Below are 21,676 nucleotides of genomic sequence, written 5' to 3'. Positions count from 1 at the left end.
CCTCTGGAGAGAATCGCGTGGATCATGTTCCTCTTGTTCATAAAATATTTTGGTTTAAAGTGCTGTCTCCCCCCGCTCCCCATCCCCCGAAAAAAAGGAGTAAAAAAGGAAAAGAAGGAGACAAATCGTGTTAAAAAACAACAACAAAAAACGAATAAAGAAAATTAATAAATAAATTGATTTTAAAATAACGGCACGCAAAAAGAATGGTTACGTGACCAAGTTGCGTGACCGATGGGGCAAACTCTACCCCTCCCCTGCAATTTACTCACAAGACTTGCGCAGTGCAAGATACGCTGGCCGAGCAACATCCATGATGGCTTCTGCCAAGAAAAAGCAGGACGAGAAAAACTTGAAACTTCTTCGAGATCTCGCAGCTTTACCCCACAACAAAAAATGTTTCGATTGTGGACAGAGGGGACCTACATATGTGAATACCACTATAGGATCTTTCGTTTGTACATCATGTAGCGGCATTTTGTGAGTAGAGTTGGCATGAATTTTCGCCGACTTTTCTCGTATTCTACAGAGTTGAATGATTTGGCTATGTAACTCTACTAAACGTTAATTATTTCCCTATTTTGTTTTGTGTTTATACAGACGTGGGCTAAACCCTCCTTATCGAGTAAAATCAATTTCGATGACAAGCTTTACTCCACAAGAAATAGAAAATCTACAAGGAACGGGAAACGAGGTAAAGTCTCGTCTACGTGGTTTATAAGACACGAGTTTAGAACTTTAGTAAAATGAAGCGGTACGTAGTTTTCGATCATTAGATCCCTTAGCGGACTTTAATTCTTATTTAGAGTTATTTAGGGCGGTTTTTGCTTGTTTCTTACTCGATGGATGCTCAAATTCTTCGCAATAAATGAGATATTTGGTTGTAACACCCTCGAGCTTACACTGTTTTCTAGCTCAGTTCAATTCCACATTCGTGCCAACGGTTTGTACAATATAAAACTTAGCCAGTTTTATTATGGCCTATGATACGTAGTTAGCACATTGGGATCCAAGAAAGTGAGTCAAAATATGTGATTATTGATAAAACACGATATCGTACAGCATGGTCTGCCAAAAAGTTAACAACCGGTCATATCTTCCAGCCGTGACAATTCGTGACTAATTGGAATCTGCCTTGGCGATATCTATCATGTTAGTTTCGCTTTGTATCTGTACGTTTGTACTTATTTAGTCCGAATGAACAATATTGTCAATATTTCAACGCCTTTTTACTTTTAAAACAGAATGGAGTAAATTGGGTCGAATTACAGAGCAAAATACACTCCGCTTAGCGATCTGTATACAAAAATGGCGCGAGATCATTATATAGTTCCTTGTGGTTGCATTGTTCGCCACAAATCGAAGACAAAGCAAAGATATTCCAAATTGAAAGCGATAGTAGTCGGCCGTTTTTTGATTCATTCAATTGATAAATCACACGTACATTTAAGACTTTGATTTCTCGCGTGATTTACTCTTGATGCGCTGGCTTTTTGTTTCTTAAGCTTGGTCAGGCTGTTTTAAACTGCTGCAAAACATAGAAATCGATTAATTAATGTACACATTTGCAACTGAACATTAAAATTTATAGGCATCAATGCGCTGATAATTTCAAAGGAAAGAATCTTGTCTTTTTGTTTCTTAAAAATGTTGATGGTATTTTCAGCATAAAACAAATACTACCCATACAGACTGCATTCAAAACATCTTGATTGTTCTAATTTACTACCAGGGTGTAGGTGCTCTCTGTATTGTAATGATATCAATGAAGACTTGTCAAATAAATACACAACCCTTCCCTTGTTTATTTCTCAAAACATCATGCAGTCACTGGTTGCCATAGACAAAACTCAGCTTTAAATTTCAAACAATTGAAAAGTGAAATTTTTCATAGGCTTACTCTTTCCAAAGATGTCATATTTAATATTAAGAAGAAAGGAAATACTGACAGTATATTTTGAAAGCCAAATTTAAAAAGGGAATCCCAGTTCTCAAACCATTACAGGATTTTCAAACTGATATATCTCTATTAATAATAATTACCTTAATTTAGCATACCTTTTATATTATGTGGTTTGCTCACAACAATACTAATATAATATTAAAAGAAAAAAGGGAAAATTGCATTTGAGCACAAAGCTTAATTTAATTGTTGTCTGGAAAATAACTTAGAATTTTACAATTTTGTTTTGAATAAGCAAGTTGACAAGGAAATCCATTTTTAAAAGGACTGGTTCCCAAGGTTTTATTCAGGACGGGTTCCTCTAATGAGTGAAATTTGCTGAACATTACTATCTGCTTTTTCCGGTGTTCAGATTGAATAACAGATAGATATTTTCTAAATAGAGACTAAAAAAAAAAAATGCTCTATTAACTTTCAGATAAAGACAAAATATTCTTTTGAATGGTATTGTTCCCTTGCTGTGCATTGATAAACATCTCTTGCTGCTGTTTAAAATTCGCAGTCAGTGGTTAACTGTAGAGAAAATTTCTGAAGTTAAATGGAGCATGCAAGAACTTTTTATGATCATCATTACAAAGACGTGTCGATGGGTTTTGCTAAATTATTATTAGTTATTGAATATATACAAATGTGAAAAATGTATCACTTATTCCAGTTCAGAAATTTCCAATTATTTTCGGTGCCCTTGCAGTTATGAATTCAGCTCTGAGGTACACATTTCATGCTGACTTTTACTGCTGGTGGTTGTAAATGCATACATTATTTTTTAATTTGTTTGTCATTAGAATTGGGATAACAATCAATTGATGCTGTTTCCTCATTTTGTCTCTTGGTACAAATGGTTGTTGTAATTATATTTTCTGTGTAAATAAAATGATTTAGTATACCTGCTAATGTGTTTAAAAGTTTCAAGGAATCCATCCTCTTGGGAATAGAAACAACTCTTTTACAGAATCTATTAGGTCTAAATTATGATACAAATACCTGTATGTTAGTTTTGAGAATGTGCTATTTTTTACTTAGGAACTAGCATGAAAAGTATTTTTTTTTCCTTTTTTGCACTTTGCAGTATTGTAAAAAGGTATGGTTGGGATTGTGGAACTCTTCAGCACCAGCAGAACCAGAGTCCAGAGACGAACAAAAAATAAAAGATTTTATGGTCCAGAAATATGAGAGAAAAAGATGGTATATGCCCCCTCAGCAAGCCATAGCTAACAACACAAGCCAGTCAGCACCAGAACCCAAGCCACTGAAGCAACTTTTAGGAGAAAATACCCCTCCTGTAACAGTCCAAGTAAGTTTAAAAGTTCATGCCCATTTAGCAGATCTTGTTCCTTTTAAAAACTAAATTGATATTTAAAACTGTTAAAGATGTTATTATCAATGTTATTAACCCTTAAACTGGCAAGATCCAGTCAGTAATTCTTGTGACTGACTGTCACATATTTTCTTGTAAATCAGAAGGGGAATTTGAGCACATATCCATAATATGACTGAATCTTGTTGCTTTTCACTCAGGCACAGGCAACAAGAGAGAGACCTCGCACGGGAAGCCAAACAGGTGCTTCACCAACACCAGTATCTGTTGCTCCACCCCCTGGTACTGCACAGCCTGCTGCACAACCAGCTCCACAACCAGCTCCACCAAAGCCTCCATCGGTGGATCTACTGGGTGACTTAGGAGGAGATCCCTTTGCAACTCCACAACCACAGGGTTAGAACACAGTTTACCTCTTTTTCTAACAGCCAAATTCTCACAGCTGCAAACCTTATGTTTCTTTTTGTGCTATGGATGAAAATTTAGTATTGTATCCAGGAAGCTTTTGTCTTCGACAATGATCAAGGTTTAGATACTCCTTTCAATGTCCTGGTAAATACATTGCCATTCAGTTTGGTTGGCAAGAATGTAAACAGTCCGATGTGAACCTAATTTTTCCACCAAACTTTAGAAAACTCAAACAAGATCCACTTGAAAATAATATGCTTTTTAGGTGTTAGAAAAATATTACCTCTGTCAGTGCATTTGATGGTATCTCAAGGAAAAGGAGTCTGAAAGGAAATTTTTTTATGATATGATGTAACCCATTAAGTTCCATGATCTGATTGTTAATTATCTTCTCTGGTTGCTACACATTTCCTTGTCAATAAGTTACAAGAATTTGGTCTTAGATCAAGAAAAAACTTTTACATGATAAGTTTGAGTCTTCTTATTACCTGTATGTTGGATAATGCATGGATATTACAGGGAGAAGTTAGATTTTAATCAGTTGAAGGGTTAAACACAAACTCAAACCCTATTTTCTTTCTCATGCTATCTTTCAGTACTGTTATACAACTTGGTGTTGTAATTATCAGTCTGCTTCAAAAAATTTGCAAGTTCCAATTACAGGTTTTACTGTGATATTGCTCAATGTGATACTGTGGTATTGCTCAGTGTGATACTGTGATATTGCTCAGTGACCAATTGTTGCAAGCAGACAGTATGCGAAGAAAATTTTGGTTGGAGCTAACATCAAAATTTTTTAGCTCTAATGATATTAAGTATTTGTGTATTCTGAAAATATGTTTACACCAGTGCTGGTAATTTTTTTTTTTCAGGTCAGTTTGGATCACCACCACAGGCAGGTGGCTTTGGATCTTTCAATGCATTTGGTGCACCAGCGGCCGCACCTGCACAGAATGCGTTTGGCGCACCAGCAGCAGCACCTGCTCAGAATTCTTTTGATCCATTTGGATCATCAGCTCCCCAACCTGCTCAACAATCTCAGCCAAGTTTTGCTGCATTTGGGGCCCCTCCCCAGCAGCAGCAGCAACCTGCTCCTCAACCACAACAGCAAACTAATTTGTTTGATGCATTTGGATCACCTCCATCATCATCAGGAGGAGGGTTTAATGCCTTTGGTGCTCCTCCATCATCAGGTTTGAGAACATGGCTTAACTTCACTTCCAGAATAACACAAGGATTTTTCCAAGCAACTTCCCCCAGGCATTAAGCTTAAAATGGTTCAGCACAGAAAATTTGATATAAGCAATGCATCTTTTAGGTCACATCAAGATTTTTCAGTGGATTTGAAGCAATTTTTTGCCAGATATCATACTATATATATGATCCTGTTTTCCAGTTGCCTACAACTTATATCTGTCCTTTTTCTGTTAACTTTCTGGGAAATCGAGGGAGATTCCTTGCTTAGATTCAAATTGGTGTGCTATCCTATTCCTCAGGAATACTGAAAACTAGAGGCTTTAGTCAGGTAATTCCCATTAGTTTCAGAGGTTGAAATGTTTGATTAAGAGCAAGGAGAAAAAAAAAATTTTTTTTTTGAGGAATGAGGTTTTAATTTTCTTCTTCGATTCAGCACCATCACAACCACAACCTACATCAAATGCTGGATTTGGTCCACTTGTGTCAGCGTCTGGAAGCACAGCTACCCAAAACACAGCAGGAGACAAGTATGCAGCACTGAGTGAGTTGGATAACTTGTTTGGTCCATCAAGTGGTGGTAGTAACACAGGCCTCAGTACTGGAACTGGGTTTGGTTCAGGTGGCTCATCTTCATTTGGAATGTCTAGTGGACCAAATCCTTTCTCAAATACATCAACTGGAAGTGTATCTGGAGGTTTTCAGCAGCCCAAACAGCCACAGCAGCAGCAACAGCAGCCATCCAATCCATTTCAAGGTTTGGGAGGAGGCCCTGCAGGGTTTGGTCAGCTAAATGGTCCCATGAATAGCATGAATCAAGCAAGCAGCATGAGTGCAACCACAGGTACAGGATCAGTATTTGGCAGTCAGCCAAGTTCAGGATTTGGTAATCAGCATTCCTTTAGTGGCAATCAGCCTGTTAATACAGGATTTGGTAATCAGCAGTCCTTCAGTGGCAGTCAGCCTGTTAATTCAGGATTTGGAAGTCAACAATCCTTTGGTGGCAGTCAGCCTGTAAGTTCAGGATTTGGTAATCAGCAGTCTTTTAGCAACACTCAATCCTTTACTGGTGGCTTCGGCAACTTAACAGCAGCACCTCAGCAATCATCATTTGGTGGAAACCAGCAGTCTGGTTGGGGTAGCATGGGAGGCCAGCAACAAATGGGTGGCCAAAATATGGGTATGCCACCAACATCTACCCAACAGAATCTCAGCTTTGGTGGTGCAGGAATGACAGCACTGGCTTCAGCACAGTTTGGAAAAATGGGGGGTGGCTTACCACAACAACCTCCAGTGAGAGGTCAAATGAACTTTGGTGGAAATCAACCTGGGTTTGGTGGTAGTCAGGGATTTGGCACTGGACAGCCAACATCCATGTTTGGAGGTTCAGCAGGTGGATTCGGAGCAAGTTCCATGTCTAGTGGCAACAGCTTTGGAGCTCAGCAGCAACCCTCAGGATTTGGAGCTCCTGGAGGCTTTGGTGCGCAGCCAAGTGGTGGATTTGGAAATCAGGGAGGAGCAGCATTTGGTGGTAACATGTCTGGAATGGGAAGCAGTCAGTTTGGACAACAGCAGCAAATGCAGCAGTTTGGAGGGGGATGGCAACAAAGTCCGCAGGCAAATCCATTTATGGTAAGTGCTTGAAATATTTTTGGAATATAGATTTGGGAGACATGGTGGCCAAAACCGGGGTGCTGTACCTTCCCCCATCAAGCATGTTGAAAGTGCCCTATATATCCATTTCCCATTATCATCTAGGTCTTTGCCTTTATTTCAAATTCCCATCTACCTGAAGTGTATCCTTACATTGAGAATGATCAGTCTCAACCTCCCACTCCTCTTTCTTTTACAGAATAACATCTAGCTATAGTTTAATTTGATTCAAGTTTATGCTTTAGTGAAGACCATTAGACCCAGTATTTCCTTCATATGGGAGTATTTTCACAGAGAAGCCAAAGAGTCTGGGCCATAAATATGTTATATTTGTTCCATGCCCTTGACAAGACTAATTATAAAACATTTCTTTAAGTTAATGACATTATTTGAATTTTAGAATGCTGGAGCACAGCAAGGCATGCAAAGACAAGGACAGTCTACAAATCCATTTATGTAGAAAGCTGGCTGATTTAGGTCACAATGTTATTGGAATTAATTCCCAAATGATCTTAGCCACAAAGGATGGATCAAATGGCTTAGTGGAATTTGTTTTTAGGAGAAAAGAAAGATTATAGGCAACTTCTGGTTGTTTAAGTCATTTCTGTCATAGATTGCATTGTTAACTCTTTGCTGTTAAATATGAAACATATTTTATTATGGAACATATTGTGTGATCTCTAGATAGAGAGAACAGAATAGAGTTTTGGAGAGATTTAACGAACCCTCCTGACAAATTGAAAATGAAACAAAACTGATTCCCCTCAGAAGCCATTTATGTGGGCTTAACTTTGCAAAATGCAAGCAATGCAACTATGATATACAAAATGAATTCCCCAGAGGAAGCTCCCTCTCCCAACTCTCCTGAAGTCTTTGTCCATAACCACCCACCCTCTTCCCACCCCTCCCCCCATTATTCCCATCCTCATTACATAATCAGTTCCCATCATCCCATGCAGAAAAAAAAGCTTGTAACTGTAGACATGTAGTATGAAAAAATAATGAGAAAATAGTTAGGTAGTAAACAATGCAGTAAGCGCTAAAGTAGGACCTTGCAAATCTTGGAAAATTATGTGAAACTTCTCTCTAACAGAATAATTTGAATGTAATGAATTTTACTGAAAAATAGTCATTCTACACAGGTTCAGTCAATATTGCCACCTAATCCTTTCAATTTCATCTTAAGGGATGATTTGTCTGACAATATTCACTTTTCCCTTCAGAATGACAGTAGTTTGAAGCAATATACTGAAAGCATGTCACAACTGGGCATTAGGAAGGAAAATATGAAGGTGTAATCTTTTAAAAGGATGTAGTTATATAATATTAACCCTTTAACTCCCAGAAGTGATAAACCTTTCTTCCTGATGTCTTACATTATCCAGCAAATGGGTGATAAGAATACTCAAACTTATCAGAGAGTTGTTATCTTCGTTTTGCGCCAAATTCTCTTAACTAATTTAAAAGGAAATGTGTAGCAGCCAGAGAGGAGAATTAGAAATCTGATCTTGGGAGTTAAAGGGTTATTTGTTGTTAATGCTAAGTAATAATGCATTTGTTACATCCATTATGTGGGCTGTCACTCATTGGTTAGGATTGGCATTGTGTGACAGTATCGGTGATGGCTGTAAATGCAAAAGTAAAACAACATACTAGTCAGAGATAGACAGGTCTGTTGCTTAATTTGACCAGAACCTCATTTGCCCAAGGTTCATGTATTGAAATACTAACAACTAACATTTTGTTGAAAAAATTTGATATGGTAGACTCTCCTCCAAGATGGCAGATTAAAATGAAAAACATGAGATTTCAAACTACACTGGAAATTTATTCACCAAGGTCATCTAAGTTTTTGAAAGCATCTCTCCTCATGATTAATTTTGCATTTCATTTGCCATTTTGGAAAAGAGTATATTGCAACCATTTAAGTAGGTTAAGTACACTTGTTAATAATAACTTTTTAGGAAGTTTTTTTGTAAAATTTAATTTGTCATTTTCCTTCCATGGAAATCCTAATAGGAAAGATGTTAAGTGACAAAAGTGAAGAACAAATAAACATGCATTATACAATGTTTTAGTTTGGTAGGCTGAGTGATGGGAGTTTTATACTTTGGTTTGTCCATGTGGTAACAGTGTCCTCCCCCCTTCCTCCTTCAAAGATGGATTTCTTTCTCTGATCCGTCCCCTGTCTTCATCTCTTTTCTGTTTTAAAATATCATCAAAAAAGGAAGTGGGTGAGAAGAGCGCACAAGGTAAAGATGGGAAGGCGGTCTCTCTCCTCAATCTTCTTTTTCCCCATCGTCCCATTTGTCGTAGTACTGCTGGTCTCTCGCAACCACGCAGCCGCGTTTTAAAACGAAGAAACGACCAGGGACGAGTAAGTCTAATCAATATTTCTTTGCAGTTACGCTTTGACTGCGCTTCAAAATTACCGGTAGCACATCACTTGATGAATAAAAATTGAAAATATGATCCCTGTATTTCATGATGAGGTCAAGAAAGTGATTTTGTTTTCACATTTTTAAAAAAGCTTCAAGCGCCGCTTCCCGAGAAATTGTTTGTACGTGTTATCTATACTAGGAATTTTGCTCTTAAAGCGTAGAAGCCTTTGTACCAGAGATTGCTTCATGGAGACTGCGCGCGCACTATTTTTAATCACGAGTATCGAAAAACGAAAGAGAGACCCCAGTGAACGAGTGAGTACTTTACTACTGATGATATTAGAAACATTTGTTATGAACGGTAGAGTGTGAGTTTATAACGATTTGACGTCGACTTAGTTCCCAACGTCCCCTCGTAGCGGAAAGAGAGAGGACCCTGGGAACCAAATTGAAAAGGGAAAATGAAACAAAATTGCACTTCCGAGCAAACAAGATACTACGCGTATGTTCTGTTTCCATGTTTTTGTAAAACTTTGGCGATCAGTCATTTGGTGAAAAATGAAGCTTTTCGTACAATTCATGCACAAAGAGGATTTGTATTCGACTTTTGTCACGAACCGGAAATCGCGGTTTTAAAACTTCCCGCGCGTAAAACCTGTCTGAGTTTGTATATCTCCGATTATCCGTGATTTGTTGAAGACGGAGAAGTCATCGCTATAACAACTTAAATCCATTGTTGAAACCATTAAAATCAGGAGATATTTACTTTGATTTGTAGTCACTTAATAGTACAGATTTTCGTCCCAAGTATTATTGAACAATTACAAAATATTTGGCGCGTAACCTGAATGATGCCTGTTTCTTAATCCCGGATAGCATAATTATTAGCGAGGTGTGTCGTTACACCCTTTTGGTCAAACCACCTCAGGCTCGGTGGGTGAGGGTTTATTTTTCTCAGCGCTGTAATCGCTGTGCAGATTTCGAACCCCTGATCGGCGAAGTTTAAAAAAATATGCGGCTTAAACCGCGCGAAATCGGGAGCTGGTTTGTCGCTTTGGGTCTTTTGGAACAGCGGCAAAAAGCTGCCGATCATGAGTTTGACAGCTATCTGCGGGATATTTTGAAAGACGGCTCAATACTCTGCCGTTTGGTGAATCGGTTGAAGCCAGGGACAATAAACAAGGTGAGAGAGGGACTATTTATCAACAGCAATGAGATCTGTTTCGGTATTTTGTCATGTAAATGAGTGTGGTCAATTTCACAATTTTTCCGCTGGTCGTTCTCGTCGTAGATCTACCAGGAACCACTTTCCGAAGAGGAGCGCTTGGAGAACTTCAGCTCATTTCTGATCGCCTGCCAAGATCTGCAACTGAAAGACAACGAGGTTTGATACCGAAAATGAATAATTTTCTCACATTATGACTATTTTAAATAAACATCAGCGTTCCGATATTAAAATTTCATGCCCTCTCTGAGCACGCTCAGCAAGTCGAAATTAACATACGCCATGTTTTTGTGTGTATAGATTTTCACTCCGAACGATCTCGACTCTGAAGAAGGGTTCCTTCGTGTTCTACGGACTCTTGACTGCCTTGAAAATGTGGCCAACGGTACGTGATCTGTAAAGTTATCTCTCTCTCACTCAGACTCTCCCTAAGGCTAAATATATTTTCTGTCAACTTTCATTGATTGATTGTCATGTGCTATGTACGAACAAAGCGCTAGATCGTGACATTAGGTTCAGCTCTCAGCATAAATTCTGATTCGAAACTGATAGATTTGTACAACTAGCTTTTAGAGCGTGTTTATAGAGATTGGTTCCTGTTTGTTGTTGCATGAAAGCTACGGGGTTCCTTGTCCGCCTCGCACGCTCAAACTTTTGGATCAGTTTGATCTGTTGTGGTTGTTCGCGAATTTTCTCAAAGGTAGGCACGAGCACACACTTGTTTACTGTTGTTTGGCGTCAAGGCTTGGGTTTTACTGCCATAAATTATGACAGTTAGGGGTATGACGTGCTTACCTTTCAGTGTTCTACTTGCAAAGTGAATTGAAGCGATATTTTAGTACCTATTTATTGTATTTATAACCGAGTTTTTGTTCCACTGGCAAACAACAGTTGGCTTTTCACGATTTTGTAACAGGAAGAAGTAATAGGGTTGACTATAGACGAAAAGTTACTTTTGCTGATTGCAAAGGTAACTTGTTTCGAAATACGTGATATGATGAGGCGTGAACAATTTTCAAGCTTGAGATTCACTACTTTTTACGTCGAGCGATCGTGAATTTGTCAAACTCTCATGATTTTCCGAAAGGAAGTGAACTGATATTCAAGGAAAATCCGTATTTGGTAATTACGCTTTTGTTTTGCGACAGAAGAAGTTTTGAATGTCATATACATATTAATACTCGTGCATGAAAGGGAAGTAAAATTGACTGAACCTTCCAACACACTTGATTCAGTATTTCATTTTGACACAAGCTTTTTAAAACCTTGATCGATGTTTGAATTCAATTCGTCATCTGCAAATCAACGTGAAAGCCTACAGCGATTTATCCATAGAGAAAAGTTTACTTCTATGCTTCGGAAAGTCAAGGCTACACTTCGTAAGTTGACCAAAGAAAAATATTATCGATACTGCACACTTGTCTTCCGTGGTTACACATCAGATTTTATCACTCACTTTTCATAATTCTTCAGTGATCTTTAGATAGCTATTAGGAATTGACAACAAAATAATTTTTGAACCTTTCCACTCAGCTAACTCATAAAGTTAACATGGTCGTCTATTGTTCTGAACAAAAGAACTTGAGGTATATCTCATTCTGTACAATTGAAGTTTACTGCCAGCACTCTTACCCAACATTGTTTTAGTGTGTGATGTGTGTGATGTGGACTTGATAGAGAATTGTCCTTGGCTAATCCCCAGCATTTTCTTTTTGATATGAGAATTTGGTTTTATATCAAGACAACTTTAACATCATCAAGATAACTTTAATTTTCAGCAGCGTTAGCCTCTTGCTCTGACCAAGGTCTAATGCTCAAAACATCAGCTTTGATAATCTTTATGGTAGCCAATTTACATTATCAACTCAGTTGATAAATTCAAAGTTATCTTGTTATACTCCCCCCAGGAAGTAGCACAACAGTTTCTTTAGAAACTTACCCCCTTTAATCATTTAAAATCATCAGTTAAATTTTGAAATTGATAATGTAAGTTGTTTCAAGCATTAGCCCCTCTTCAGCTTCAGCCCTATACTTGTAGGAAAGGTAATACCTATTTAGGTAGGCCAAAATGAATTACTTTGGTTGATGAAAAAAAAACAGTCTTAATGGGGGTGACACAATTGCTGGTGATCCAGAAGTTTTTATTGTGACACACAAACAAAGAAGTGTTTATATAAGATTCTTACTGAACAGAGAAAAACAGTTCTTCAATTTTCATTGCTGAACAATTATTCAACAAAGTGGAGGTAAAAAGCCACCATTTTCACCTACACAGAGGTTAATATTGTTTTAGTGCATACCATACAGAAACCAAAAAATAAGTTTATTTTTGTCAATAGTGAAAAAATGTTTGGAAAAATCTTGGAAGAATGGCATTGTCAAAGAGGTCTAATAAACTGTGAGAAATGACCCTTTTAACCATTTTTGATGTTGCTATATTCAGGATATGGCATGGGAAAGCAGTTTACTCATCATGAAGTAACCACTATTGATTCAGCACAAGAGTCAGAAAAAGAAGTTGTTGACGACACAAGACACCTTGTAAGTACAGAGAGGATGAGTGATTACAATTGATATATATTTTTTTGTGAGTGTAGTAATGGTCCAACACAAGCCAGAGATATTTAACCTTTTACTAGTTGTTTTTAAGCTTTTTTAAGTACCTTTGAAAATGTAACTTAGTTTTACATAGTCTTTCAAGCATTAGCGATCCAATGCACTGAGAGCTTGCCCTAGTAAAAATCAGGTAAAAAAGGGTATTTACACTTATCAGTTACATTAATCAATAGAACTTTCATTCAGATAGTATCTGAATTCTCCAAAATAATTTGTTTGTTGTTAAACTCTGAGCAAATTTTTAACTTATTTGCTCGCCAAACCATTTCTTATGTTTTTTCAAAAGTATGCGCAGGCTTCTTCTGTCAGATCATGACAGATACTTATAAAAAAATATTTCAAAGTTTTTTGTTTTTATGCAAATAGAAATGTTTCAGTTGAGCCTCTCTTTTTGATTTGTATTACCTCTGTTTTCTCTACCTTCTACTTGCTCAAAAATTGTTCCATTTTTGGAGGATCTTGTGGTAATTACAGCCCTAAGTCATTCAGGTTCTTTTGGAAAACATTTCTTTTGCTTTAGAAAAAAAAAGTTATTCACCAGCCTAGGTCGGTCAGTATCAATTGGCAAAAACTGTGCCCTCTGTCTTGCATATGGCCTTGGGTGGTATCCAAGACCTCAGGCACAGTATTTACCCAGTACTGACCTCCTGGTTGGTGAATAACATACATATATTTTCTGGAATAGAGATGCACTAGCAGAGTAAAGTGTCCTGCCCAAGAGTACCACTAGTAAATGAACCTGGACATCTTTATCTAGTCCAGTCTAAAAACCATATGTTGTACCTGAATGTGTAGTTTAACAAGTGGGCCATGCATAAGAACTTGGGATAATCTAAAAGGGGCATTCTGAAAATGTTTCTATTTGACCTAGGAAATGACAGATTATGGAGTTGATATCCACCTTGTAAAAGCAGCCTTTCCATTCAATGGAAGAGATGAAGATGAGGTGGGAGAGGATTTTTAGTAACAAATGTATTTAAAGGGGGCACCACAGGAAAGTTTTTTTTGGGCCCTTCAAACCTAGACCCGGTCATGCAGATTGTGTTATTTTATGGAGACAGTGTAGCTGTGTTCAAGCCCTCCACTGTGCTACTCTCTGTATTTGTTTGCAATTGCCTGGAATTTTACTCCTTTGGCTGCACTTTGTTTATAGCCAACTGGTCTACCTCCTGCCAGTTGGGACTTTAAAATGCTATGTTTATTCATTCATTCATTTTGGTCATGGAAGGCTCCAATGGGAATGTGGTCAATTAAGTATACATAATGTACATACACTGAACATATATTACATTACAATGTTATCTCAGAATATAAGGCTATAGATATTGCTGATCCTAGCAGTATGCAGGACGTGTGTCATATACGAACTTTGTAATGGGCCTGGCTCACCACAAAGTCCCTGTGGCTCATGGGTCTGGGGCACCATAGACCCTGTGACTTATGGGCCTGGGTTACCATAGAGTCCCTGTGGCTCATGGGCCTGGCTCACCATCGAGTCCCTGTGGTTCATGGGCCTGGTTCACCATAGAGTCTCTGTGGCTCAGAGGTAGAGAATGCAAGTGTGGAATCCAAAGATCTGAGGCTCAATTTCTCATGGTGACTCAGAATTTTTTCTTTGTCCCACACTCATGACAAGACAGAGAACATCTCTCTCTATTTCTTTACGAAGCTCAAAACTTACCACCTCTCTTTTTCTATATACTGTACATACTTATACAAATTTTTTGATTCACTTGTGAAGCAGAGGGAGAAGTAATTGTTGTATCAAAAGCCGATTAAGTCCTCTTTCTGCACAAGTTGTAGCTGTAGTAGTTGATCATAGTTAAAGGTTTAACTTGAGCATTAACATTCTCATTTTTTCCCAGCTCTGTTTTGAGAGAGGAGATATTCTGGAAGTTACAAAGGTTGGTAATAAGACAGTCATTGATCTAAAAAATTATTTTGCATATTTAACTTAAATAAAGTTATTTTTATAATATTGAGGCCAAGGCTAGATTTCACAAGAGTGGCCATCTGCTTGGTTATTTGCAGTGTTTTCAGATCCCTTGTACTGTATCTTCAGTCTAGTAACACTAGCAAAAATTACCTACAATCCAATTCAGATTTGAAAATTTAAAAATAAGATTCAGTACCATTCCTTTTGTCTACAATTTGATTATTGGATGTTCAAAGAATAAAAAAATTAATTTTCCAGAAAAGGCTTTTGAACAAAGGAATAGAGAAACCTGGATTAAAATTTATTCCTGGGTTAGCACTAATCCCACTTCGAATTACCAGGCCCAGGAGTATAAATGGGTAGCAGCAAATTGTCAGGGAAGCCTGATGAAATGCAGGGGGTAACCTGGTAATTGTCTAGGATTCCATCTAGGGGGGAGTTATGATACTCCTAGTTGCTTCATACTAAGGAAACTGAGATAAGCTCTGGTTAGGCAGGCCTCTTGGTTTGAGTACAGACTTAAGTTTCTGTCTATTTTATTACCAAGCTCAAAATTTATCATCTTTCTTATCCCCTTTGTGCACCTGATGCAGATGCAGTACTCAGGACACATGTCACATATTAACTTTATAATAACTTACCTTACTTTGGAGTCTCTGTGGCTCAGTGGAAGGGCATGACAGCACAAAATTCATAGGTCTGAGGTTGGACTGCTCACAAGGACTCCAGATTTCTTTATTGTCCCATGCTGTTGTATGTTATCATCCATAACAAGCATTGTGTCTGTTGTATCCTGTTTCCTTGCAGGCTGTAGATGGAGGATGGTGGGAAGGAACCCTAAATGGCAAAGTTGGATGGTTTCCTAGCAACTATGTGAAAGAAATATCAGCAAGTAAGTGTGGCTCATGGTGTTATTATTATGGGTACCTGCACCCTTAACTCTTTTGAGTTAAGATACATGAAAGGCATTTCCGCCCATCCTGAAATGGGATAGGTAAAACAATATTAGGGAGATGAGACAAGATAGCATTTCATTCTTGGTTTGCCATACTTTTTAACATTTTTTTGAATGTCAGTTGGCATCCATTTATTGTCAAGAAGATGGAGAGATTCTTTGTACAAAAAGTCTTTTTGAATAAGTTGACAAAACTATCTTATGACTGCCCCCTCCTATCCTTTTATTAAGAACCCCAAGGAGGGACCACCTTCCATAGGGTCATGAGAACTGATTTAATGGTCGCCAACTAAAGAAACTTTTGATTATTGGTCAAATTCTCCTTGCCAGTAAAACAGGAAATAAGTTGAAAACAGTATGGAGAATATGCATATTGATAGCACTGGACCCTTTGATTTGGAGTCCATGCAGGTGGACCTCAACAATCCCCATAACTGATGTGTGGTTATACATTATTAAATGCATTTAATGGTCAAAAAATATTTCTTTACTAACATCCAGGTCCTGAACCTACAACACCAGTCACTCCCCAGCCATCATCATCATCATCAACAAGCAGAAGGGAAAGTGCAAGGGTCTACCATAACTTGGTGAGATTTGCATTTATTTTACCATACTTGTGCTTTTACTCATTTAACACATTGTGCTTTTTACTCATTATCTGTTTTATTAAATTTATTATAATTTTTTTGAAACATAACTTTATTTCTGTGTTCATTTCTCCTATGTCTCACACAGGTTGTTCAAAACATATTGGACACTGAGAGAGCTCATGTTAGTGAACTACAGGTAAGTTTCAATCATCAACTATTTTTTTGTCATCTAGTTTACATTCAAAAATGTACATGGTTATCATTATGAAGATGAAAATTATGAAATTTCTTAAATTTGGATTGTGACTACTATGGGGTTGCAACAAATTAGACGTGTTATGCTGTTGGTAATCAGTATTTTTAAAATTAGTTATGTGTAGGTGAAGTGATCCAAGAAAAAGAAGTCACACTGTGATACTGTTTGGTAATTAATTTTTAATAATGTTTTTAATTCTCCTAAGCTTGGATGATCACTTTTTTTGTTTACAGGCTTTATTACAAAATTACTTAAAACCCTTACAGGCTTCAAACACGTAAGTTTGTGTATTGTATCATGTGGTTAATTTAAGTATTTGTAATTATAATTATATTATTTATTATAACAGCTCTTGTTAGGCATTATAGTGGTAGCCTATCAACCGGAGATAAAACTGTTTTTTTACATGAAATCTCACATTTACTTAGAGGAGCACTGCTTACATCATAATGCTCTAATGAGGGTTAAGCACACTTATCAAACAACTTCTCCATAACCACCTCAGCTGTCATGTTGTCCATGAATACATTTCACCAAAACAACTGCAATTCCTCGGAATGAAAGGCAGTTGTAGGTGGTCTGAAAAATGGCCCATGATAAAATGATGTAGCTTCTTGAATCCTAAATAGCTGATGTTCATTTTTCTCTTGTTCAATTAACAGATTACCAGCACAAGACATGAAGGTTCTTGCAGGAAACTTTGAGGAGATTGTCCAGTTTCAGCAGATGTTTTTCAATATCATGGATGAATGTGCACAGTAAGAAATTAATTTTGTTTTATATGGGTCATCATACCCTCTATACCCTGGTTAGGAATACAATTCTCCCAGTGGTGGGGTTGGCCTTTGGTCAGCTAAACCCTTAAACTCCCAGAAGTGATTAAAATGTAACTTCTCCCTGCAATATCTACACATTATTCAGCAAACAGGTAATGAGAATACTCAAAGTTGTTGGGTATAAGTTGTCATCTTGATCTAACAATAAATTCTTGTGACTAATTAGCCAGGAAATGTGTAGTACCGGTAGCTAGAGAGGAGAATTAATGATCAGATGTTGGGAGTCAAGGGGTCAACTCTTGAACTATCAGAAGTTAGTTAAATTCAATCTCTCCTTTCAAAATCAAAACATTATCCTAGGAAAAGTTAGAAAGAATGGGAAGATGTATTAGTCAGAAGTTAGATTTGTAATCTTGGTGTAACATTGAGTTTCCATGGATATTTGCTCAGATAATCACATAATTTCTGGTGCAATTTTGATGGAATAATCAAGGGTAATTTTTTCCAATGACCAACAATATTGCACAAACCCAAAGGGCAAGTTGAATTTTTTAGTCCAAAGAGAAATTTACAAGTGCTTATTTACTCTAATTTTCACAAGAAAAATAGTATGATTACATATTAATAATATCTACTCAATCAGGAATTAATGTTTTACTATCCATTACTATTTATTTTTTTATTTGCTTTGCCTCAGACTTGCCTTACCTCAACAAAGAATGGGGGCTAGCTACTTGCAGATTGCTCCTCAGGTAAGCAGAGTCAGCAACAGTTTTTGCTTTTGAACGGTTTTTTTGTGGGATCGCCTGTTGCTAATCTCAGCTCTGGTTTAGGTTCAAAGCAGGATGACACAAGTTCATTCATTTCCTCCTTCCTTCTACTGCATAGACCCACCCAAATATTTTGTGTGAAGTCTGTTTTTTGTCTTGACATACATGATTTTCTACTTCCTTTGTGGATTTTAACCCTTTAAACACACACATACGAGAATAAAGGAGATGATCACAGACTAAAGAAGCTCTTGGCTGATTAGACAAATTCTCCTTGTCAGCACCTCAGGAAATTTACAGAGAGCAGTATAGAGAGTATGCATACTGATATAAGGGTGTAAAGGGGCTAACCTTAAGCAAGACCCTAGATGGTCCCCGTCTGTTAGCCATAACAATCCTTTTAAAGTGATGTATTTTATTCAGTATTGGGGTACATGCAATTTCAGATAAGGATTGTTAACATTGTTTTTATTCATTTACTTTCCAAAATAACAGATGAAGGAATTGTATCTGATGTATTGTGCAAACCACCCTAGAGCAGTTGAGGTCTTAACAAAATACAGGTAACTTTAAACAGTTATTAATACTTTTATACATAGGCATTATTGTTCAATCTAACATTAAATGCGTCAAAAATTATTCTGGCAAGATGAACTGAGAAAGTCATTAAACAGTCCATCTTTGTCTTGGTATTTCCAAGACTGGTCAGGCTGGGACATTTTTCATTTGAACTCTAAGGGCAGGTTATGTAAACTAAGTTTTGCCATTGTTTAACAAAACTGTGTTCTAAACCATCTTGAAATTTGGTCCATCTTTCATCTAAACATTTATTTTCTGAACAGTGTCAAGGGGGCCAAAAGTTAGTTGTGGAAGGACATTTATTTAATGAAAACAACCCTCTCATAGAAAATACTCAAGGTTCCCTGCGAGTGTAAAACCATGGCCCTAAAATGTTGGAAGCTTAATAAAGTTTTGACTGTTGTTTACTTCTTTGCAGTGATGAGCTATCAGCCTTTATTGAAAGCAAAGGAGCACCAGCACCTGGAATACTAACTTTGACGACAAGTCTCAGCAATGTGAGTTCAAATTTATGGTGGAACTTTACTTAATAACACTGTCGTGAGGGAAATGAAAAGCAGTTTGAGATGTGCAAGAAATTCATACCTCAAAGAAAATAGCTTTAAGTTTGATTTGTTGCAGCTGACTTACACTGTCTTGCTTCAAGTTGGCAAATTGAAAAAATGAATTTTTTTAAGAAAATTTTGTATGAATTAATGCTTGATTTGAAAACAGTAGATTGACCATCAGAATTGGAATTTAATTTACAAGTTTCTGTAACTACACAACTTCATTTTTTTGACCATCCAGCCCAGGAAAAAAAAATTGTCATTGTTATTATCATTGTTATAATTACTATTATCATTGTTGTTGTTGGTTTTATTATTAACATTTTTATCATTGAGGATTAAGCGGTGTGGCATTAGACAAGAAAGATTATTGTTAGCTTCAACAGTTTCTTGTTTAAAGTAACCAATTTTAATGTTTTTTTTTCTCAGAAAATTCCAGTTTCTCTTTTAAATTTGTTAACTTTCAGTTTTTTTGGATCTTAATTATTCACATGGCTGCCTTGTTTTTTTTTAATTTTCTCACAGTTATAAAGCTGTTGTTATTTTAACCTAAAAGGTCATTGTTTCGATTCTTATCAGACAATTTAAACCAAAATCCCTCTTTTTTGATTAAAAATTCCAATGCATCACTTGATAAAATTAGTCTTCATTAATTTTGCTTTAAAACTGACTTTCCTTGTGTTCTCCCTGACAAAATAAACCATATTTGAAAATTTGGCTGTGTGTTTTAAAACCAAAAAGACAAATACTGTGAACCAAAGATTATAATATTGAACTTTTATTGTGCTGTGATTTGTTAATTAATATTAATTACCAACAATTTTTTCACCCTCTATGCATCAAAATAAATTGAGGTGATTTATTTATCATCAGCCTTTTAGACATCTTGGCAAGTACCCAAATCATATGAAAGAACTGGAGCGCCATCTTGAGGTAATGGGTTTACAACAAATGCTATTAGTATTAACATTGTCAGGTGAAAGTATTGCTGCAGATCACAGGACAGGGTTTTCATTCAGATAAGAAATTGCAGAAGAATTTTGTAAAGAAACAGCTCAATAATCCTTATATCTGAAGTGAAACAAAGATTTATTACATCATCAAAATTAGGTAAAAATCTTTTTCACAATAGCACCCTGGCTGTGGAATGGAAGGGTGGAAGGTTCATATTTATTTAATTTTAATTCAAAAAGAATAGTTTTGAAATGCATCTCCAATTTTTTTTCCTTATTTTACCCCTGGAATTATTTTTGTAGGTTTTATGTCATAGGAGACTCTGGTTGACAAAATATAACCAGAATTACCAATGTTATTCTTTTTTTAGTTATTTAATTTGGATTATTTATTTTTTTAAGATCAAGCATGTGTTTCTTTCAGAAGGAAATCCTATTGTTTTTTCCATTGATTGTCAAAGAATTATTATGGCAACCTTTTTTAAATCAATGGAAGATTCTGGACAGTTATTTTTAAGTTCATGATTAATTTTATTTTTGGAAACATGACTAGGAATTTTACTCTGATTGCTTTTCTTTTCAAAGGAGGGACATGTAGATGAACTGGATACTAAAAAGGCCATTGCTGTGTTTCAGAACTTGACTGTGAGTATTAGTAGCACTAGGCCATATAGATTTAGCTGCAAATATATTCACAGCAATAGCCAGCTGGTTTTTGAAATGGGCCACATATGAGATCTTATTATCTGATTTGTAATTCTCTGCTAATTTCTTTGTCATTTAGCTAGAAGAATTAAAATATTTATCATTATGACAAAAAACATATGTGAAAAATCTGTTCTTCCTCACCACTTGCATGCTGGATAATGTTTTGAAATTTCAGTTGTGAGGAAAGGTTACATGTTAATTTTGTTTGGTAGTTTGGAGGGTGAATCTTTGACAAGGAAACAAATTCAGGACACAGAAGCTACAAAATGAGCACAATTAGGCAGAAGTTGACAAGACTAAAAGCAGAGATTATGTTGGGGCAAACTTGAAAAACATTAGCTCAACACATTTCAGTGTTATCTCATTCTTTTACAGATGGAAATTTTTTTTTTGATGCTGAACCCTCATTCATGCTTTTTTGTTTGATTTTGCTAATAAATGACTCTTTCTGTGCTGGCATGAATTCAAGAAATGGCAACTTGTGTGGAAATACTGAAAATGTCTTAATGAAGACTCTAATGAAGCATGTTTTGAGAACATTTGGGTTTGGCTGGTTTGCCATAATTGTAAATAACTGCCATGATTGTTTCTGCATTGGTAATCCAATCTCATGTCACAATGTCACCCTTCTCCTTTGGGAGATTAACCCATAATCACTTAAGTTCTTAATACCATACTTGTCATTGCCAGTATGACTGTCACCATGGTATTGTTTGATATCTTGAAGACTTACAGAATACTTGTGAATTTGCAGCACTAAAGTTTGTTTGGGGTTGAAGTGTCTAGTGTCACAAGACACTCCACAGTCAATGATGTTGATAATGCGACTTTTGCCTCGCGGCTG

The 21,676-nt window shown here is 36.7% G+C and overlaps 2 protein-coding genes across 18 annotated transcripts in view; both read left to right on the top strand.

The window, feature by feature from the left end:
• Positions 1-276: 276 nt before the first annotated feature.
• LOC113674008 (uncharacterized) lies at positions 277-8,606 on the top strand. The gene is made up of 7 exons (XM_027190485.2): positions 277-480; positions 601-694; positions 3,033-3,257; positions 3,482-3,677; positions 4,562-4,882; positions 5,320-6,515; positions 6,937-8,606. The coding sequence occupies exons 1-7, from the start codon at positions 314-316 to the stop codon at positions 6,994-6,996; spliced, it is 2,259 nt and encodes a 752-aa protein (XP_027046286.2). The 5' UTR covers positions 277-313; the 3' UTR covers positions 6,997-8,606.
• Positions 8,607-9,662: 1,056 nt separating this feature from the next.
• LOC113674296 (rho guanine nucleotide exchange factor 7) overlaps positions 9,663-21,676 on the top strand; it is a 35,180-nt gene continuing 23,166 nt past the window's right edge. For 13 of the 17 annotated variants that reach the window (XM_089211035.1, XM_089211034.1, XM_089211032.1 and 10 more), the window contains exons 1-16: positions 9,663-10,100; positions 10,209-10,301; positions 10,443-10,527; positions 12,586-12,683; positions 13,630-13,704; positions 14,624-14,662; positions 15,502-15,586; positions 16,151-16,239; positions 16,388-16,438; positions 16,732-16,775; positions 17,161-17,256; positions 17,972-18,026; positions 18,540-18,607; positions 19,042-19,120; positions 20,045-20,104; positions 20,710-20,769. In XM_089211035.1, coding sequence (XP_089067161.1) covers positions 9,930-10,100; positions 10,209-10,301; positions 10,443-10,527; positions 12,586-12,683; positions 13,630-13,704; positions 14,624-14,662; positions 15,502-15,586; positions 16,151-16,239; positions 16,388-16,438; positions 16,732-16,775; positions 17,161-17,256; positions 17,972-18,026; positions 18,540-18,607; positions 19,042-19,120; positions 20,045-20,104; positions 20,710-20,769 — 1,248 coding nt within the window. In that variant the 5' untranslated portion in view covers positions 9,663-9,929. Of the gene's footprint in view, positions 10,101-10,208; positions 10,302-10,442; positions 10,528-10,601; positions 10,843-12,585; positions 12,684-13,629; positions 13,705-14,623; positions 14,663-15,501; positions 15,587-16,150; positions 16,240-16,387; positions 16,439-16,731; positions 16,776-17,160; positions 17,257-17,971; positions 18,027-18,539; positions 18,608-19,041; positions 19,121-20,044; positions 20,105-20,709; positions 20,770-21,676 lie in introns of those variants that run through there. The other 4 variants (XM_089211038.1, XM_089211036.1, XM_089211037.1 and 1 more) reach the window with 1 other exon arrangement.

This window comes from Pocillopora damicornis, chromosome 6 (genome assembly GCF_964200805.1).
Source record: "Pocillopora damicornis chromosome 6, jaPocDami1.2, whole genome shotgun sequence".
Taxonomy (NCBI): Eukaryota; Metazoa; Cnidaria; class Anthozoa; order Scleractinia; family Pocilloporidae; genus Pocillopora; species Pocillopora damicornis.
The sequence above is the reverse complement of the archived record's forward strand: the minus strand, read 5'-3'. Positions and strand labels throughout refer to the sequence as shown.

Bases quoted from the DNA above. Each gene is read 5' to 3' on its own strand.
- LOC113674008 (XM_027190485.2), top strand. From the start codon at position 314: ATGATGGCTTCTGCCAAGAAAAAGCAGGACGAGAAAAACTTGAAACTT. The intron at 695-3,032 runs GTAAAGTCTCGT...TGCACTTTGCAG, and splicing joins TACAAGGAACGGGAAACGAG to TATTGTAAAAAGGTATGGTT. The intron at 4,883-5,319 runs GTTTGAGAACAT...TCTTCGATTCAG, and splicing joins TGGTGCTCCTCCATCATCAG to CACCATCACAACCACAACCT.